The sequence below is a fragment of the Rhinatrema bivittatum genome, chromosome 1, assembly GCF_901001135.1.
Source record: "Rhinatrema bivittatum chromosome 1, aRhiBiv1.1, whole genome shotgun sequence".
NCBI classification, from domain to species: domain Eukaryota; kingdom Metazoa; phylum Chordata; class Amphibia; order Gymnophiona; family Rhinatrematidae; genus Rhinatrema; species Rhinatrema bivittatum.
The window spans coordinates 541,231,090-541,248,528 of NC_042615.1; the positions used below are offsets into that span (position 1 = coordinate 541,231,090).

At 42.5% G+C, this 17,439-nt stretch overlaps 1 protein-coding gene across 1 annotated transcript in view; it reads left to right on the forward strand.

Annotated features, from left to right (window-relative positions):
• The window catches only part of SVEP1 (sushi, von Willebrand factor type A, EGF and pentraxin domain containing 1), a 534,033-nt gene that overhangs the window by 202,525 nt on the left and 314,069 nt on the right, over positions 1 to 17,439 (forward strand). The window contains exons 8-11 of the mRNA XM_029614894.1: positions 9,870 to 9,988; positions 11,254 to 11,383; positions 15,589 to 15,696; positions 17,156 to 17,287. Coding sequence (XP_029470754.1) covers positions 9,870 to 9,988; positions 11,254 to 11,383; positions 15,589 to 15,696; positions 17,156 to 17,287 — 489 coding nt within the window. The remainder of the gene's footprint in view (positions 1 to 9,869; positions 9,989 to 11,253; positions 11,384 to 15,588; positions 15,697 to 17,155; positions 17,288 to 17,439) is intronic.

Sequence of the window (17,439 nt, forward strand, 5' to 3'; positions counted from 1 at the left end):
TTTTTGCCATCTTGATTAATTTCTTCGTCTCCCTCAGTTCTACCAGATATTCTTCTTTGTGTTCCTCCTTTTGGGATCTTTTATATTTCTTGAATGCTGTTCTTTTAGCCTTTATTTTGTCAGCCACCTCCTTTGAGAACCAGATAGGTTTCATTTTTCTTTTGCTTTTCTTTACTTTTCTAACATATAGATTAGTTGCCTTGGTGATTGCTCCTTTTAGATTGGTCCACTGTTGATCCACATCTCTCTCGTTTTCCCAGCCTTTTAGTTCTTCCTCCAGGTACTTCCCCATTTCATCAAAGTCTGTGTTTTTGAACATCAAAACTTGGGTTTTTGTGCTTCTTTTCCTCCTATTTATTTGCCATTCCTCCTATTTATTTGCCATTCCCTTCCTAACATTCTGCTGCTTTTTTGGCTACCACAGCACACTGAGCTGACGATTTCAATGTAATATCAAATATGACACCCAGATCTTTTTCCTGGGTGATAATTCCTAAAATAGAACCTAACATTGTATACCTACAGCATGGGTCATTTTTCTTTAAGAACATAAGAACATAAGAAATTGCCATGCTGGGTCAGACCAAGGGTCTATCAAAGGTGCAGCTGCAAAGGTTAAAAGTGTTCAACAGGCTGCATTACATTGCACTTGTCCACATTCAATTTCATCTGCCATATGGACACCCAATCTTCTAGACTCGCAAGGTCCTCCTGCAATTTATCACAATCCACTTGTGATTTAACTACTCTGAATAATTTTGTGTCATCTATAAATCTGATTACCTTACTCGTCGTACCTCTTTCCAGATCATTTACAAATATATTAAAAAGCATCCGTCCAAGTACAGATCCCTGAGGCATTCCACTGTTTACCTTTTTCCACTGTGAAACAGACTATTTAATGCTACTCTCTGTTTCCTGTCTTTTTAGCAATTTGGAATCCACAAAGGACATAATCTCCTATCCTATGACTTTTTAGTTTTCTTAGAAGCCTCTCAGGATTGACTTTGTCAAATGCCTTCTGAAAATCCAAATACACCACATCTGCCGATTCACCTATAGCAACATTCTTATTCACCCTTCAAAAAAATGTAGCAGATTTGTGAGGCAAGACTTCCTTGGGTAAATCCATTCTGGCTGTGTCCCAGTAAATAATGTCTATCTATATGTTCTCTGATTTTATTCTTTATAAGTTTCCACAATTTGTCCCTGCACTGAAGTCAGGCTTATCGGTCTATAGTTTCCCGGATCATCTCTAAAGCCCTTTCTAAATATCGGAGTTATATTGCCTACTTTCCAGTCTTCAGGTACAAAGGATGATTTTAATGATAGGTTACAAATTACTTGTAATAGGTCTGAAATTTCATTTTTGAGTTTCTTCACAACCCTGGGTTGTATACCATTCAAGCCAAGTGGTTTGCTACTCTTCAATTTGTCATTCTGGCTACTTCATCTTCCAAGCTAACCGTGATTTGGTTCAGTTCATCTGAATTGTCATCCTTGAAAACCATCTCTGGAAAAGGTATTTCTCCAACATCCTCCTTGGTAAACACGGAAGCAAAGAATTTGCTTGGTCTTTCCGCGATGGCCTTATCTTCCCTAAGTGTCCCTTTAACCCCTTAATCATCTAACGATCTAAATGACTTCCTCTCAGGCCTCCTGCTTCGGATATATTTTTAAAAGTTTTTATTATGAGTTTTTGCCTGTATGGGCAACTTCTTTTCAAATTCTCTTTTAGCCTGTCTTATCAATGTTTTACATTTAACTTGCCAATGCTTATGCTTTTTCCTATTTTCTTCAGAAGGATACTTCTTCCAATTTTTGAAAAAAAATCTTTTGGCTAAAATAGCCTCTTTCACCTCACCTTTTACCATACCAGCAATTGTTTTGCCTTCCTTCCACCTTTCTTAATTCATGGAATACATATGAATTTCGCTTCTAAGATGGTATTTTTTAACAATGTCCATGCCTGTTGTACACTTAACATTTGCAACTGCACCTTTCATTTTTTCTATTTTTCTGATTTTATCAAAGTTTCCCTTTTGAAGGTTTAGTGTTAGAGCCTATGGATTTACTTATTGTCCCCCTTCCAATCATTAATTCAAATTTGACCATGTTATTATTATTATTATTGTGAAGTGGCCCAACCACCATTACCTCTCTCACCAAATCCTGCTCTCTACTAAGTATTAGATCTAAAAGAGCTTCCTCTCCCATCGGTTTCTGAACCATTTGCTCCATAAAGCTATCATTTATTCCATCCAGGAACTCTGTCTCTCTAGCATGTGCTGATGTTACATTTACTCAGTCAGTATTGGGACTTTCATTTTATTTTATTTTATTGTCCCTGGGAATTTATTTATTCATTTAGAAACACATATGGACTGGAGTGCCTTACCAATTAACATAAATCTCTCAAAGTGAAGTTCAATAAACAGAACAATTGGACATTGAACAACGAACCAGAACTATTGAAAGAACCAAGAAACAAGAGAGAAAACCAGGATCATACACATTATATAATTAAACTGGTCTTGAAGTAACGACCGTATGATGGTGAATTTGACCGAGTAGGAGGCCACTAGGTTCTGGAGCCTTTCGTTTATATTTTCAGATATGTGATTGTCATCTGCTGTGACAGGCTGCTAAAGGAAGAGTATAGTGTAGCTGAGGTTGCAAGATGCCTTTGCAGTTAATGGGATTGTTGGTAGAGAAGAGGGAAGAAACTCATTTTATATGAATGGGTCAGAGCTTGAAGATTGGTGTTACTTTGTAATCAGTTGAGGAAGGACTGGATGGGCCGTTCAAGGGTTTGAGCAGGTGGAATGGTGTTATAGTGGATCGGATTGCGGGTGGGATTGGTGACCCAACCGCGCTATGATCTCTTCCAGAAGGTGAATGGGCTATGGAATCTCATTCCACAGTCAGGGAGCTTAACAGTTAAAGCTCTCTGCCTCATGCAGGAGAGTTTTGCAGCAGTCAACAGTGGGGTGACAAGAAGGGCCATTTGTGAAGAACAGAGTTCTCTAGAAGGGATGTAGGGTGTCAGGAGCTGCGAAAGGTATTCTGGGGTTAAATCTGTTCATACATTTGAAGGTGAGGCAAAGAATTTTGAATTTTATTTTGGCTTCCAAGGGGAGCCAGTGTAGAATATATAGGATGGGTTTTATATGGTGTGAGGTTATCAGTGTTAATTATAGCCAACCAGTGGAAAAAATGACTACTTCCTCCCCCAATCCCCTTCCCCCAATGATTTTATCTTGGTTTTCTTTGTTGGTTATAATAAATACTGATAAATTCTTGGGGAACGTAAAATAAAACTGAAAATGAAGGGCCCTCTATATAAAATATTACAGTAATCCAGACTAGACAGCATTAGCATATTAAGGTGCCTTAAATCAGGTGCTCAGCTGCCCTCTTATGAAAATGGGGCCTACTTCTAGCAGCAGCAGCAGCAATAATATAACATAGTAACATAGTAAATGGCCCATCTAGTCTGCCCAGCAAGTTGTTTGGGTAGAAACTGCTGTTCTGTGCAGGTTACCCCCCCCCCCCCATTCAGAAATGTTATTTATTTATTTATTTATTTATTTAAAATTTTTATATACCGACATTCATCCAGGATATCATATCGGTTCACATTGTAACGCAAAAACAAACGCACGGCATGGCGCTTTACATTGAACAGTAAAAAACATGATAACAAGGCATTAACGAGAGGGGGGAACAATAATATGGGAAGTTTTGCAATAAAATTATATACAAGAATTGCAATTATATACATATGTACAAAAGAAAGAAAACTATGAGGTTAATTTTAATCAGGCTAGGAGATAAGATGGGGAAGAGAAGGGAGGAGAGCAAGGAAAGAGGGGGGCAGAGAGAAAGAAAAGAAGGTGGCGGAGAAGAGGGAGGGGAGAGTGGGGCGGTAGAATGGGAAACAGGGGAGGAGTGTGGAGAGTGGGAACAGTGGTGAGGTATAGTGAAAAATTAAGTGTATGCTTTTGCAAAGAGCCAGGTCTTGAGCTTCCGCTTGAAAGATTTGAGGCATTCTTCTTGCCGTAGTTCAACAGGCATTTTGTTCCAGAGGGTCGGCCCGGCTATCGATAGTGCACGGGCTCTTGTGGAAGTGAGTTTATAGAGTTTAGGAGAGGGGATAGGCATGGTTGCTAGATGTGCTAGTCTGGTGGGCTTATTAGACTGGTGTAAACGGAAGGATTCATTGAACCTGTTCATTTCGGGATTGTATAGGGCTTTGTGGATGAGAGAGAGAGCCTTATATTGTATGCGGGAGGCTATTGGAAGCCAATGTAGGTCTTTTAGAACAGGTGTAATATGGTCATGTCTACGTAAATTGGTCAAGATCCGGGCTGTGGTGTTTTGTAAGATTTGAATGGGATGGATGGCATTATTAGGTAGGCCGAGGAGTAGGGAATTGCAGTAGTCGGTTTTGGCGAAGATTGTGGTTTGGAGAACTGTACGGAAATCGGGGGGATGTAATAAGGGTTTGAGTTTTTTTAGTGTGTGGAGTTTAAAGAAGCCGTCTTTTAGAATGTTATTTATGAATTTCTTTAGTGTGACGTGACCATCAAGAATGATACCCAGATCACGGACTTGTTGAGTAAATTGGAACTGAGGAAAAGGGGGGAGGATCGGTTGGCTTTGGGGTGAGATGAGCATAATTTCAGTTTTATTGGTATTAAGAGCAAGGTGGATGGAGGAAAGGAGATTGTTAATGGACTGGAGGGTTTCATTCCAGAAGTCCATGGTTTTTGCTAGGGAGTCAGTGATGGGTATAAGCAGCTGAACATCATCAGCATATATGTAATGAGGGAGGTTTAGACTGGAGAGGAAGTGACAGAGGGGCAGAATGTAAATATTGAATAGGGTTGAGGATAGGGAGGATCCCTGAGGGACACCTCGGTTGAGGGGGATGGCCTTGGATACGTGATTTCCTAGCTGGATTTTGTAATCTCTATTACTAAGGTAGGAGTTGAACCAATTGTGGGCAACACCTGTAATACCGATTTCAGTTAGCCGCTGTAGGAGAATGGGATGGCTAACGGTGTCGAATGCGGAGGAGATGTCAAGGAAGGCAAGAATGTTACATCTAGAAGTGTCCAGGACCCAATTTCTATTACCTTGATTTCCTCAAATCTTTTGTCTCTACATTCCCTGAGCCTTCACATTTGCTTGTTCTTTTAATCAAATGTGGAGGAACCAAATCTAGAATTATTTAGAACAAAAACAGCAGATCACGATGGACAAAGCACCTTTCTGTGTTACCTTCCACAGTGTACCATCCTTTACCTCACTTCCAGAATATTCCCACGCACTCTCCAAACATGTAGGCTTTAGGGCTGTGTTCCATGCAGAATTTTATTTATGAAATCTGTTACCAAGAAACCTTGTAAGATATAATGTAAATAAATACATCATTGAATAAATGCAGAATTAATCAGCAGTAGGCGCTTCTCTTAGCTCGATCCCTGCCCCGATTTATAGCTGCCTAAATTACTATTAGTATTAAGAATATTAAATATTGTAATCCTTTTTTTTTTTTTAAATGGAACTTCATGACTTCCTGGGGGGGGGGTAATGCTTTGGACCCCTCTTCCGAGGTTCTCCCATCAGACCTTTCTCCAGCAGAGGAGTGAAGGAAATCTCCACCTGAGGACTTGACCTTCACAAGATTTGTGAGGGAGATGGCAGAAGCCATCCCATTTCAGTTATTAATGGAGGATGCCCTCAGGAGGGCCACACACTCTTGAACCAATTCCTTGGCACCCCCAGGGAAGGACCATAGAGCGATGGATGCTCTTGTGAGGAAGGTATTTCAAGGCACCATGCTCTTTGCCCACATCGTTACCTACCAGTTCTACTTGAGCTGGTACTCATGGAACATTAGGAAGCAGGTGCAGGAGGTGGTCAAGCAGCTGCTTCAACAGCAGCAGGACACCCTCATATCACTGGTGCATAAGGGCATGGAGTGCAGAAAACATGAGGTCTGAGCGACCCACGATGTTTTCAAAATGGTATCGAGAGTCTCTGCAGTGGGAATCGGTGCCCACAGAATGGCATGGCTGTGGGCCTCAGATCTCCAACCAGAGGTACAAGAAAGACACACTGATGTGCCATGTACTGGGGAGAATCTCTTTGAAGGTAGGGTGAAAGACACTATGGCTCAACTTCAGGACCACCATGAAACCCTCTAACAACTTTCCACTAGCACTCCAGAACCATCTTCCTCTTCTAGGAGGCTGGCGAGACTGGGGTCAAGAAAGTCTTTCTTCCACCAAAGGAAGTACTATCCTCCGCCCCCTCGCTCCTGTGAACACCATCAGGGCTTCCATGGTCGCCCCAGGCAGCAGAGAGACCCCAAGCCCCAGCCAGCATCTCAGTCAACTCCAGGGATGGGGTTTTGACTGAGTCATGGGGAGCGTAGGCCAGTCGCCTATAACTAGGATGGTGGACCCTCCAATCGGGGGTAGGCTGCAGTTCTTTGAGAACCAGTGGCCCAGTATAATCTCGGACCAGTGGATTATTTCCATCGTCTATCAAGGGTACCAATTGAATCTAATGTGTGTTTCGCCAAATTGTCCTCCGTACTTGTTTTGGGGGCTGGTAGCGTATCAGGAGGTACCAGTAGCGGAGCTCTCCTCCCTTTTAATGGCCAGGGTGGTCGAGCCCATAGCACCAGGGCAAAGAAGGCGGTGTTGGGAATCCTGGCTGCGGCTCACCGCAGCCGGGCTCCCTTACCTGCCTCGGCAGGCACTGACTCCGGGCTCCCCTTTGTGCTGCGCGGGCTGGCCTTGCCCCGAATCCAGCTGCAGCGTTCGCTCCACACGGTCCTAGATGCTGCTGACTTCCTACCTGCACACGCCTCCCTAGGCGCATACGGGGCTTGCCACTTCTTAAAGGGGCTGCGGCGGGAAACTTCGGCCCAGTCCCTGAAGATAATATCATCGCACCGAGCTATTTAAGCCCAGCTCAGTTCTCTGCTCCTTGCCTTGGCAACAGGTCCAGCTCATGAGAGTACATTGTTGCTGCGTTCCAGTGTTCCTGATCCTGAGTCCCTGCCTGTTCCTGATCCTGAGTTCCTGCCTGTTCCTTTTCCTGGTACCCCGCTCCTTGGATTGTCTTCTTGGTCTTGACTTCAGCTTGGTATCCTGATTCTGCTTCTCTGCTGCCCGTCCTGACCTTTGGTTTGATTCCTGGTTCCTGTGTGTCTGCCGCCTGCCCTGATTTCCGGCCTGGTTCATCGTGCTGCCTGTTTGCTGCCTGCCCCGACTTCTGGACTGTTCACGGTTACCCTTGATCTTCGCCAGCCTCGACCCGGACTCCCTGACACTGCTTCTTCTCTTGGACCTCTCATCTCCAGGAGACCTGCACCTAAGTCCTGCTGGCCCCGGCACCCAAGCACTCAACCTGAGAGGAACGAGGGCTGGTATAGGTGAAGCCCCAGCCGGGTCTCCTACTGCACCGCCTCCTGGTGACGAGGTCCATTGGGGGCCTTCCCCCGGTAGTGGGTCCAATCCTTGTCCCTGTTCAAGGGTCCACGCTGATAACAGGTGGGCATTCTACTTCAGGTATTTTTTGATTCCAAAGAGAACAGGTTGACTCCGTCCCATCCTAGACCTAAGGACCTTGAACAAGTTTCTTAAAAAAAGAAAAGTTCAAGATGGTTTCTCTGGGCACCTTGATCCCTCTTTTACAAAAAGGGGGCTAGCTATGCTCCCTTGACCTAAAGGACGCATATGCTCATATCGCGATCTTCCCTGATCACAGGAAGTATTTCCGATTTGTAGTGGGAAAACAGCACTTCCAGTACCGGGTGTTACTGTTCAGGCTAGCATCAGCCCCACAAGTTTTCACTAAGTGCCTGGCCATGGTGGCGGTGCATTTCCACAGGCTGGGAGTGCATGTTTCCCCTTAACTGGACGATTGGCTGGAAAAGAACAAATCTCAGGCAGGGGCCGCCAGGTCCATGTGCTTGACCATCCAATTGTTGGAGTCACTAGGGTTCATTCTCAACTACTCAAAGCCCCATCTCAGTCTCTCATTTCAATTGGATTCATAGGAGCCCTACTAGACACGGCTCAGGCCAAAGCCTTCCTGTCTCATCAAAGGGCTATCACCTTGATGACCATGTGACAGAGATTCAGCAGAGCCATTGGTATCGCATTTCAAGGGGATGGGATCGGGGAGGGGTTTGGGTGGGATTAATGAAAATGAAGGGCATTTTTTCACTATGAGATAGTATATAGCATACTATCGCTTGCTTTTAATGCCGGAAATAACTACACCTTTTTTCCTGGCATTAAGTTGTGTAAAATGCCTGGAACGGCCGTAATGAAATTTGCAATAAAGATTGCAAATTGCATTTTGGCCATTTCTGGGTGAGGGGAGGGGAGGGGGAGAAGGAGAGAGGGAGAGGGAGGGAGGGAGGGAGAGAGAGAGAGAGCCTCTGGGGAGACCTTTCAATATTCAACTATATCACTAGAGGAGGGCCAGCTAATAACTCGAAGTGAGGTTTTGGTGGTGGTTTAGGGTTTTGGGGCCAGTTTTACAAGAAGAATGAGACATACAAACAGCACAGTATACCTTGGTGAAGATTAGATGTCATTTGGAGTGAGGAAAGTCTCAAAGCTGAGATTTCTGCAATGTTCTCTCGCCCTAACTTGATGGGTTCTATACCAGGGTACTATCAAGCTAGGGCGAGAGAACATTGTAGAAATCTCAACTTTGTGAGACTTTCCTCACTCCAAATGACATCATATCTTCACTGAGTTGTACTGTGCTGTTCGTACATCTTACTCTGCATGTAAAATGGTCACAAAAATCAATTCCTCATTAGGCAGTGTACCAAAACTGATATGTAACAAAACCATCCACCTCCACCCAATCCCCAAAGGCCTTCATTTTATTAATATAATCCAAAATTTAACCCAACAAAATAAAACCCACCCACCTCTAGTCAATTTTCAGAGGGGCCAAATTAGGTGTATAAATTAAACATCAAAAACACACATGAATTACTTTAATTTCAAAGCGAGTGTATGCCTATAAGTCTGCTTGGAAAATTCCCCCTGCAATAATATGTGCAGACATTTTTCTTGAAATTTTCTATGCATGCTTTGGAAAATCCAGAATTATGCCGATGAGTCCAAACCGCTCTCCAGCTCTTCCCCAGGAACACTTCTGCTCAGGCTGGGTAAAGCTATGTGTGAACAGGTAGTATGTGTGAAAGTTTGTCTGCATATTGAGAGAGTGAGTTTGGACAGTACATCATTTTACCCATGGAAATGCCTTTGAAATTCCCCCTCTCAATGTCTGGAGATATTTGGCTCACAGCATTTTGTTTTTTTCATCCCGCAGTGGAAGTATTCGGACCGTTGCAAGCATATTCCACTGCTCCCACCCAGGAGGTTTACTCTTGTGGCATAATGTTTTGTTGCAGAATAGAAGGCCCCTGTGATTTAGAGTTTGGCAGGGGAATGTGTTTCAGTGTGCTTTGGATCTCAGAGCTGCTCAGCTCCGAATCCTTGTCTGTAATGACAGTTTTTTGGTGCACAACCTGGAAACACAAGTTTTGCCGTGAGCATCATCATAGAACTTTCAGTTAACGTCTACCTTATGTTTCAGCATGAATAAAGAAATTCAGTAAAAAGTCACTTGAAGTATATGAAGATTTCATAGCTATTATGAATCTAAAAATGACCTCTGTCAGGCAGCAGCGAAGGATGAAACAGTTGCCATTTCAGTCCGAAGAGATATTACGCCAAGTATTTTGTTCTACAGAATGATTGACCCTGTTTATATTTATAAAACCACAGTGCTGAGGCTGACTCCTATCTTTTGTGATTTAGACATTGAGCCTCCTGCTATCAGCTGCCCAGATGATATTCAGGCCCAGACTCTGGAACATCAAAACTCTGCAAACATCCACTGGGAATTGCCAACACCGAAAGATAACTCTGAGGATGAGGTAAAAGTTGTAATACCACACTTCCGAAGAGAGCACTAGAATTGTATTAAAATGAATTCCCATTCAATAATGCATATTAAATCTATGTATAGTAGTAGCATTATAGAAATGAAAGGAAACAAAGAGTAGGACTAAAAGGCCAGTTTTCCCAATGGAGAGAGGTGGTGGAGTGCCCCAAGGATCTGTACTGGAACCTGTGTTATCTAGCATTCGTTAATGGTCTAGATAAAGAAGTTATGAGCAAGGTAATCAAATTTGCAGATGATACAAAATTATTCAAAGTGGTTAAAGCATGAGCTGATTGTGAGGAATTGCAGGAGGACCTTACCAGGCTGGAGAACAGGGCATCTAAATGGCAGATGAAATTTAATGTGGACAAGCGCAAACTGATAGGAAAATATAATTCTAAATATATGCACACAATGATGGATTCCACCTTAAGAGTTACTCATTCAGGAAGATGACCTTGGAGTCATTGTGGACAATGCACTGAGATTCTCGGCTCACTGTGCAGTAAACAGAATGTTGGGAATCATGTGGGAAGCAAAACTGCCACTATTATAATGCCTCCATAATGGATCCATGGTGCGACCACGCCGTGATTATTGTGTGTGGTTCTGCTCACCACATCTTAAGATGTAGCAGAAGTGGAAAAGATACAGAGAAGAGCAATAAAAATGGTAAAGGAGTTGGAACAGCTCCCGTCTGAAGAAGGCCTAAAGAGGTTAGGGCTCTTCAGCTTGGAGAAGAGATCTCTGAAATCATGAGTGGTATTGAGAAAGTTAATAGGGAACAGTTACTCATCCTTTCAGGTAGTACCAGGAATTGGAGACATGCCATGAAACTAACTGGTAGAAGATTTAAAAGAAATATACAAAAATAATTTTGCTATCAATGAACAGTTACATTGGAGGATGTGGCCAAGACTAGTAATACAGTTAGATTTAAAAAAAGGTTTGAACAGAAGAACAAGACCCTTAACAATTATTAACCAGGTCGATGAGTTTTCTGCTTCTTCAGGGAATGGATCTTCCTAATAAAATCTGCTGGGTACTTCCAGTAGTTCCAGTAGTTCCAGTAGTTACTAGTTAGGAAAGTTGCTTTCAGAGCTCAAGACAGGGAGAGTCACTAAGTTTCTGGCATTTTAAGGATAGTTGTAATGAATCAACAGACTGGATAAATAATGAAAGCTGCAACATAGCGAGCAATTGCAATTATCATACAGAAGATTATTGTATTAACTGTATCTTCTGTCTCTCCCCCAGGTATCAGTTCAGGTCTCTCCAGCTTTCATACCTCCCCACTTTTTCCCAATTGGTGAAGTTGCTGTAACATACACAGCGATGGACAAATCAGGGAACCAGGCCAACTGTACGTTTAACATCAAGGTCATCGGTAAGCCTCATTCAGAAATAGGAGATAAGAAAGAGTTAGAGTCATAAAACTGACCCAGAATGAGGTTATAGTGATCTTCCTTTCTTCCCCCTTTTTTACATCCCTACTCCCACCAAATGTCTTTGTATTAAATATCAGGCTTTCACAGATTGTTTAAATGTATGCTGTTTTAGGGCAGAATAAGACATTTTGCATATGGTCATTTACAGGTGAAAACCAGAGGCCAATTCAGTTTATTAGTGGTCAATCTGGTTTAATCACAGTACCTCCGATCCTGCTGGTGTGTAAGTTTTTTGATGAAAATTGATTGCAAAACTGGACCCTTGACTAATGAATTTCTGTGGCACTATTCCTAAAATTAATAAATGTCTTATGACTGGGGTTTTATAATTTGGTTATTGTTGATTTTTGTAGCATTTTTTTATTTTTATGTCTGAAGTTAATATAATGTTGAGTTTTTAGTGTGTTATTTTTTGTCGATAGTTGTGTTAGGGTGTTTATGTTGTGTATTATATTTCTGGAGTTTTATGTTAGCAAAATTGCATCAGTAGCATGGGATCTTCTTAGTGTTTGGGTAATTGCCAGGTTCTTGTGGCCTGGTTTTGGCCTCTGTTGGAAACAGGATGCTGGGCTTGATGGACCCTTGGTCTGACCCAGCATGGCAATTTCTTATGTTCTTATGTTCTTAAAATGTCATTTTGCAAAAGTGAGCTTCATGCACAAAAAAGCACAAAATGCCTAAAAAAGGCTCAACAATGGCAACATTTTTTCATTTATTTTTATGCATGAAGGATGTTTTTGTGAATTCCCCTTTACAATAGTCCACTATGCACAAAAGATATTTTGAACTCAACATTAATGAGCTGCTGTGATGCACGGCAGCTCCTTAATGTTGGATTTTGTAAAAAGGGTGTGTGAAAATGGCTTCACAAGCCTGTTTTTGCAAAAAAGATATTTACAATTCAAAGAGATATGATTATCTTTGCTGCCGAGATGGCGGAGCACTACTTTATTTTATTTATTTATTTATTTAAGGATTTATATACCGGAGGTTCCTGTATAATATACATATCACCCCGGTTTACAATGAACAGTAACTATCGCTTCAAGTTAGCGGTTTACAATGAACATAGTTAATCCAAGAAACAGAATAAAATATATATATATAACAATGCTAACAGTTAATAAATAACAATTAATAAATGAAAATAAATGCAATAACAATTAATAAATAATTAATAAATAAACAACAATAAATATCAATGAAAAATGGCAATAAAAAATGACAATAAATAAAATACAATAGCGGTTGGTAAAATAATTATGAGCACCAATAATTATGAGCACCAATAATTATGAGCACCAACTGGGGCAGCCTGTCCAAAGGCACTCATCTATAGTCACCAAACCTCTCTGGTGGTCTGTGTGGATCCCCGGACCTCCGCATCCTCAACACTCACCCCAACCTCTTTGAAGTTTGTAAAGGCTCCCAAACGTTATTAATAAGCAAACTCTGTCCCTTAAGTATAGACAAAATAGTGCAAGGTCAAATTCAGGTCCCACCTCTCCCAGGACCTTCACCCCCCCCCCCCCCCCCCATCAAAGCCTATCTTCTAGCACCAGTGGTCTTCTAGGAGCAGGAATGATCCCCAGTTATCCCTATCCCACCAGATTTCAAAAAGAGCTGACCACATGAGCTCCTTTCCCACAAGCACCCAAAAGAGAAGCAGGGCAGGAGGAGCAGGTCAGGCAGCAGCAGTAACAGTGGTGATCCAAACTTTTTTCACCATCCACAGACAACTCATGAAAGGGTTTCAGCTGCTTCACTAACATCTACATCATGAGGTAGATGGAATTCCACCTGGGGCCCACATCTTGAATAGCATGGTTTAGAGATGCCCCCATTGTTTCCTGCATCTGCTGTAGCCACTGCCTCACACTCTGCTTAAAATGCCCTACTATTTTCCTGAACCTCTCTATTGGATCCTGCAGGACAAAGCTGCTGCCTTCCTTGCCCCACAGTCTGAGGGGTATCCCTTCCTGCCAGGTACAGCAAGTGCACAAAACATCAGATCCCCTTGTAACCCCCCCATCCTTTATTGCCCTGATCACGTTGCTGCCACTGTTTGTAATGAAAAACCTGAATGAAATTCCTTTCTCTCCAGCCTGGCCAGCCCCCCCCCCCCCCCAATCATCCCCCTGCCCTGATCACCTCTACGATATGGGCTGAGGGATGGCTCTAGTTTATCACCTGGGTATTCAGCACAGTTCACTTGTATCCTGTTAGAGCTGCCTCTGCCTGCCCCGTTTCATCGAGCTGCCGGCAGTGTGCCATCAGGGAGAGGGAGGCAGGCATGCATAGCGTTCTGGCCGCTCCAGATGTCACTCATGAAATGGAATCTGCTCCCTTCTGCCTTGGCCAGCTGCACCTGCATCCACGCCCAGCACTGAGAGCACAGGGGTGGAGATCACATGCCCTATTAAAAGTTGTCTTGGAGAGAACTTTGTAATTCGGGGCTGATAGCTGCAACAGTTGCTTCAACCCCATGTTCCCAACACCTGCAGGTGCTGGTCACCCAGGGCCATCTTTTCCCAATTGCACCGTGTCACCACCTTCAATGCTCTCTGCATTTTGCTCCAGGACAACAAGCACAGAGAGTAATTTTCAAAGCCGCATAAGACCGTTTACCGCATGGTAAATGCTGTTTATTGTGTGGTAAATGGCCTAACACAGGTATTTGAAATACTTCATTGTTCTGCCTCCAGCACTGTATGTATTATAATGAGTTGATAGGGGCAGCCAGAACCATTTTGAAAAATGGCTGCAAATGGGCCCACAGCATAGGGGGTACACCGAGCCCCCACTACACCATCAGGCCTTCACTTTTAAAGAGCTGGAGGGTATGGATGGTGGGCTAGCGTGGGGGTGGAGGGGTCTAACCTTGGGGGGGGGGGCAGAATATTTACTGGAAAGGGAGGGCTTGGGGTGCGACCATACCTGGACTTTAACACATTTTCTAAATTTTTTTTTTTTTTTTTACTACAGCCACATCCAGGGGTGGCGGAGAGGCAGGACAGGAGGATCTATGGAGAACCCTGAGGATTTTTTTACCACCTTGGAAGGGGGAGTGTTACTTTGGGCTATCTGCCCCTTTAACACATGACAGTCCCACAGTCCCAGGGCTGCTGTCTCATGATTTTTTTTCGTGCAGTTTACCAATGCAGTATTTTTTCCTGGTGTTATTTTGCCACTGGGAAAAATACCACGGGATTCACACAGTGGCAGTACCAAGTACTACCACTTTGCAAGTCTTTCAGTATTTTCCCCTCTGGGAAAAAAATTATCGTGGCTAAGAAAATGAGGCCCAAAGGTTAGAATTTTAAAAACAATGCGCGTTCTTTTGGTCAGAAAATATATCCACAGAAAAAGAAGATGGAAATCTGTGTGAGTCTTTTTTCCTTGGGCAATTTTCAGATGAAAACTACATGTGCCTACTTTCTCTTTGAAAACTGGTGCCAAATCTACGGTTAACAGATTCATGCTCTTTGCATCTGCCCACATACTTTTGAGAATTTCCTTCAATAAACATTAGAAAATTATGCCAAAAATGGGGCAACTATACCACAAGTGGGCACCTTTACCTAAGGCATACTAAAAACCGCCCAAAGAGCGGTTCAGGAGTTTTGCCTTTATATTGCTCATATACTGCTGCTTTTTAATAGATTAAAAGTATCATGAAAGCAGAATATATTTTGCATATTCTTCTTTTTCCCAAAAGATGAAAGAGTCTAGTCATTCTGCCAGCATATCCTACTTCTTTGATGTGAATTTCACACACACAAAGCTAAAGTAGATTCAGCTTTATCTTAGACCTCAGATGTGATCGAGCTAGGCATAATGAACATCTGTGTGTGTATGTAGGAAGTGACGGTGAAGGCTCATTGCTTACTGAACGTTTTAATGTATTTGAAGAATAGTCAAAATGAAATGCATGAGAATAGGTGGTGTGATTAAAAAGAGAAATATGATGACAGAAAAGGACCATGGGCCAGTCTAGTCTGCCCAGTCGCCTTACCCAGTTCGTTATTGCAGACTCTACTTGATTCCCGGCTGTCCCCTCACTTTCCGGCTGCTGAGGAGCCACTGTGCTTTATGCTCGTTTCAGCTTATTTTGACACTTTTGAAATGTCCCTCATTTCTTCAGATGTAGAGCCCCCGGTGATTGACAGGTGCAGATCACCCCCTCCAGTCCAGACCACAGAGAATGAATACAGTGCAACGTGGGAGGAGCCAGAGTTCTCAGACAACTCAGGTGAGGTGTTCTTTAAACTGTACACACAAACCCATTAAACAATGGATATAAACAAACGGGAATTACATCCAATAACATATCACTGTGGATTCAGTTACAGTTACTTACAAGGTTGTTGTTCCACAGTGGGATTCTTATAACATTTTGAACCATAAGAACAAAGAATGAATGATTTTCCAGTCTTATCTGTGCAGGACCCCAAGATGGCATCACAGCTTTGTACATTCTTTGGGTTCTGTACAAGAATGGAGATCCACAATATCCTCAGCAACAGTGAACGTTCGCCAGACAGATCAATATGGCATCTAGTCTGTTGGCAAATGCTAAGTGTACCACAAATAAATCCATAAAATAATTTTGTGTTATCCATTTTGTTTTTTAACATATCCGAAAAGCACTTCTGTCCTGCTTCAATCCATCTGGAAGTACAATAACATTTATTAAGGTGAATTGATCAGGATCAAACATAATATAAAGGCCAACACAGGCCCCCAGGCCTCAGACTCTCACTTATTTGGTCAGAAAGCACACAACCCTACAAAAATCTTTTCCAGAATGAGTGAAATAGTTTATCAAATCACATGGGTGGGGGTTTGGGAGCTCAGAGTCCTGGTAGCTGCTTATGAGTTATAAAAGGGAGCACAAAGGTGTGTAGGCCCATGTTGGTTCCAGGGGGCCAGAAGGCCTCTGCTAGTCTCAGGGAGATTTGACAGAGCAGACAAGAGTTTGTGCCTAGTAGTGTGCATTATCATGGCTTACTAAGGATGCTCAAGTTAATTTCAATATAGCACCTTCTATCAGGCTTGTTTTGAATAATGGATTTTTCCAGATAATGGATGTTCTGGATGCTTGGAAGGTTTTGATAAAAGAATTTCGGATAATGGAACTCTTTTCAGGTAGCAGGACATATGAAGCCACACAACTTTCAAATAAAAGGTTTCCCAGATAATGGAACAAGGGTCAAAGTCCTTGAATTTAGTCAATAATAGGAGTTTTGGGATGTAAGGTGCTCTGTAGTACATCTCTTGAGGTTCTCTTGATATAGCTCACTTGAGCCTTATTAGCACAGCAGGCAGTGCATCAGTCGTAGCTACTTTCTGTATAGGTAGAAGAATTTTGGCCTGGAAGAGGAGTCTAGTGGTTAGAACTGCAATCTAAGAACTGGGAAAACCAGCTTTCAAATCTTACTGTTGCTCTTTGTGATCTTGGGTAAATCATTTTACTCTCAATTGTCATAGGGCTACATTTACTAAGGCTTTTCTTCTACTCCAGTCTATAGAAAAAATGCTTAGTAAATGGGGCCCTTAAATTGTGAGCCCTCTGGGGACAGGGAAATACCTACAGTACCTGAATGCAACTCACCTTGAGCTACTAACAAAAAGGTATCAGCTAAATCTAGAGGAAACAAATAGAATCAATGCATGAAAAACAAAAACTTTACCTTCCTTATTCTTTTCAGGAGCCTCCTTGATTATAAGGAAGACTCATTCATCTGGAGATCTTTTTCCCCAGGGAGAGACAAAAGTCCAGTACACTGCCACTGACCTATCGGGCAACAACAGGACCTGCGAGCTCCAAATCATCATCAGAGGTATAGGTTGCCACTCTCCTCGTGATGTCATTCTGTTGATGAGAAATTCTTGACTGGCTTTGCCATCAATGGTTTATCCCATTTTGGTGCAGTTATTTTGATAATAGAATGTGGTGAATGAGGCTTGTCTTGCATTTTTGTACAAAAACTAT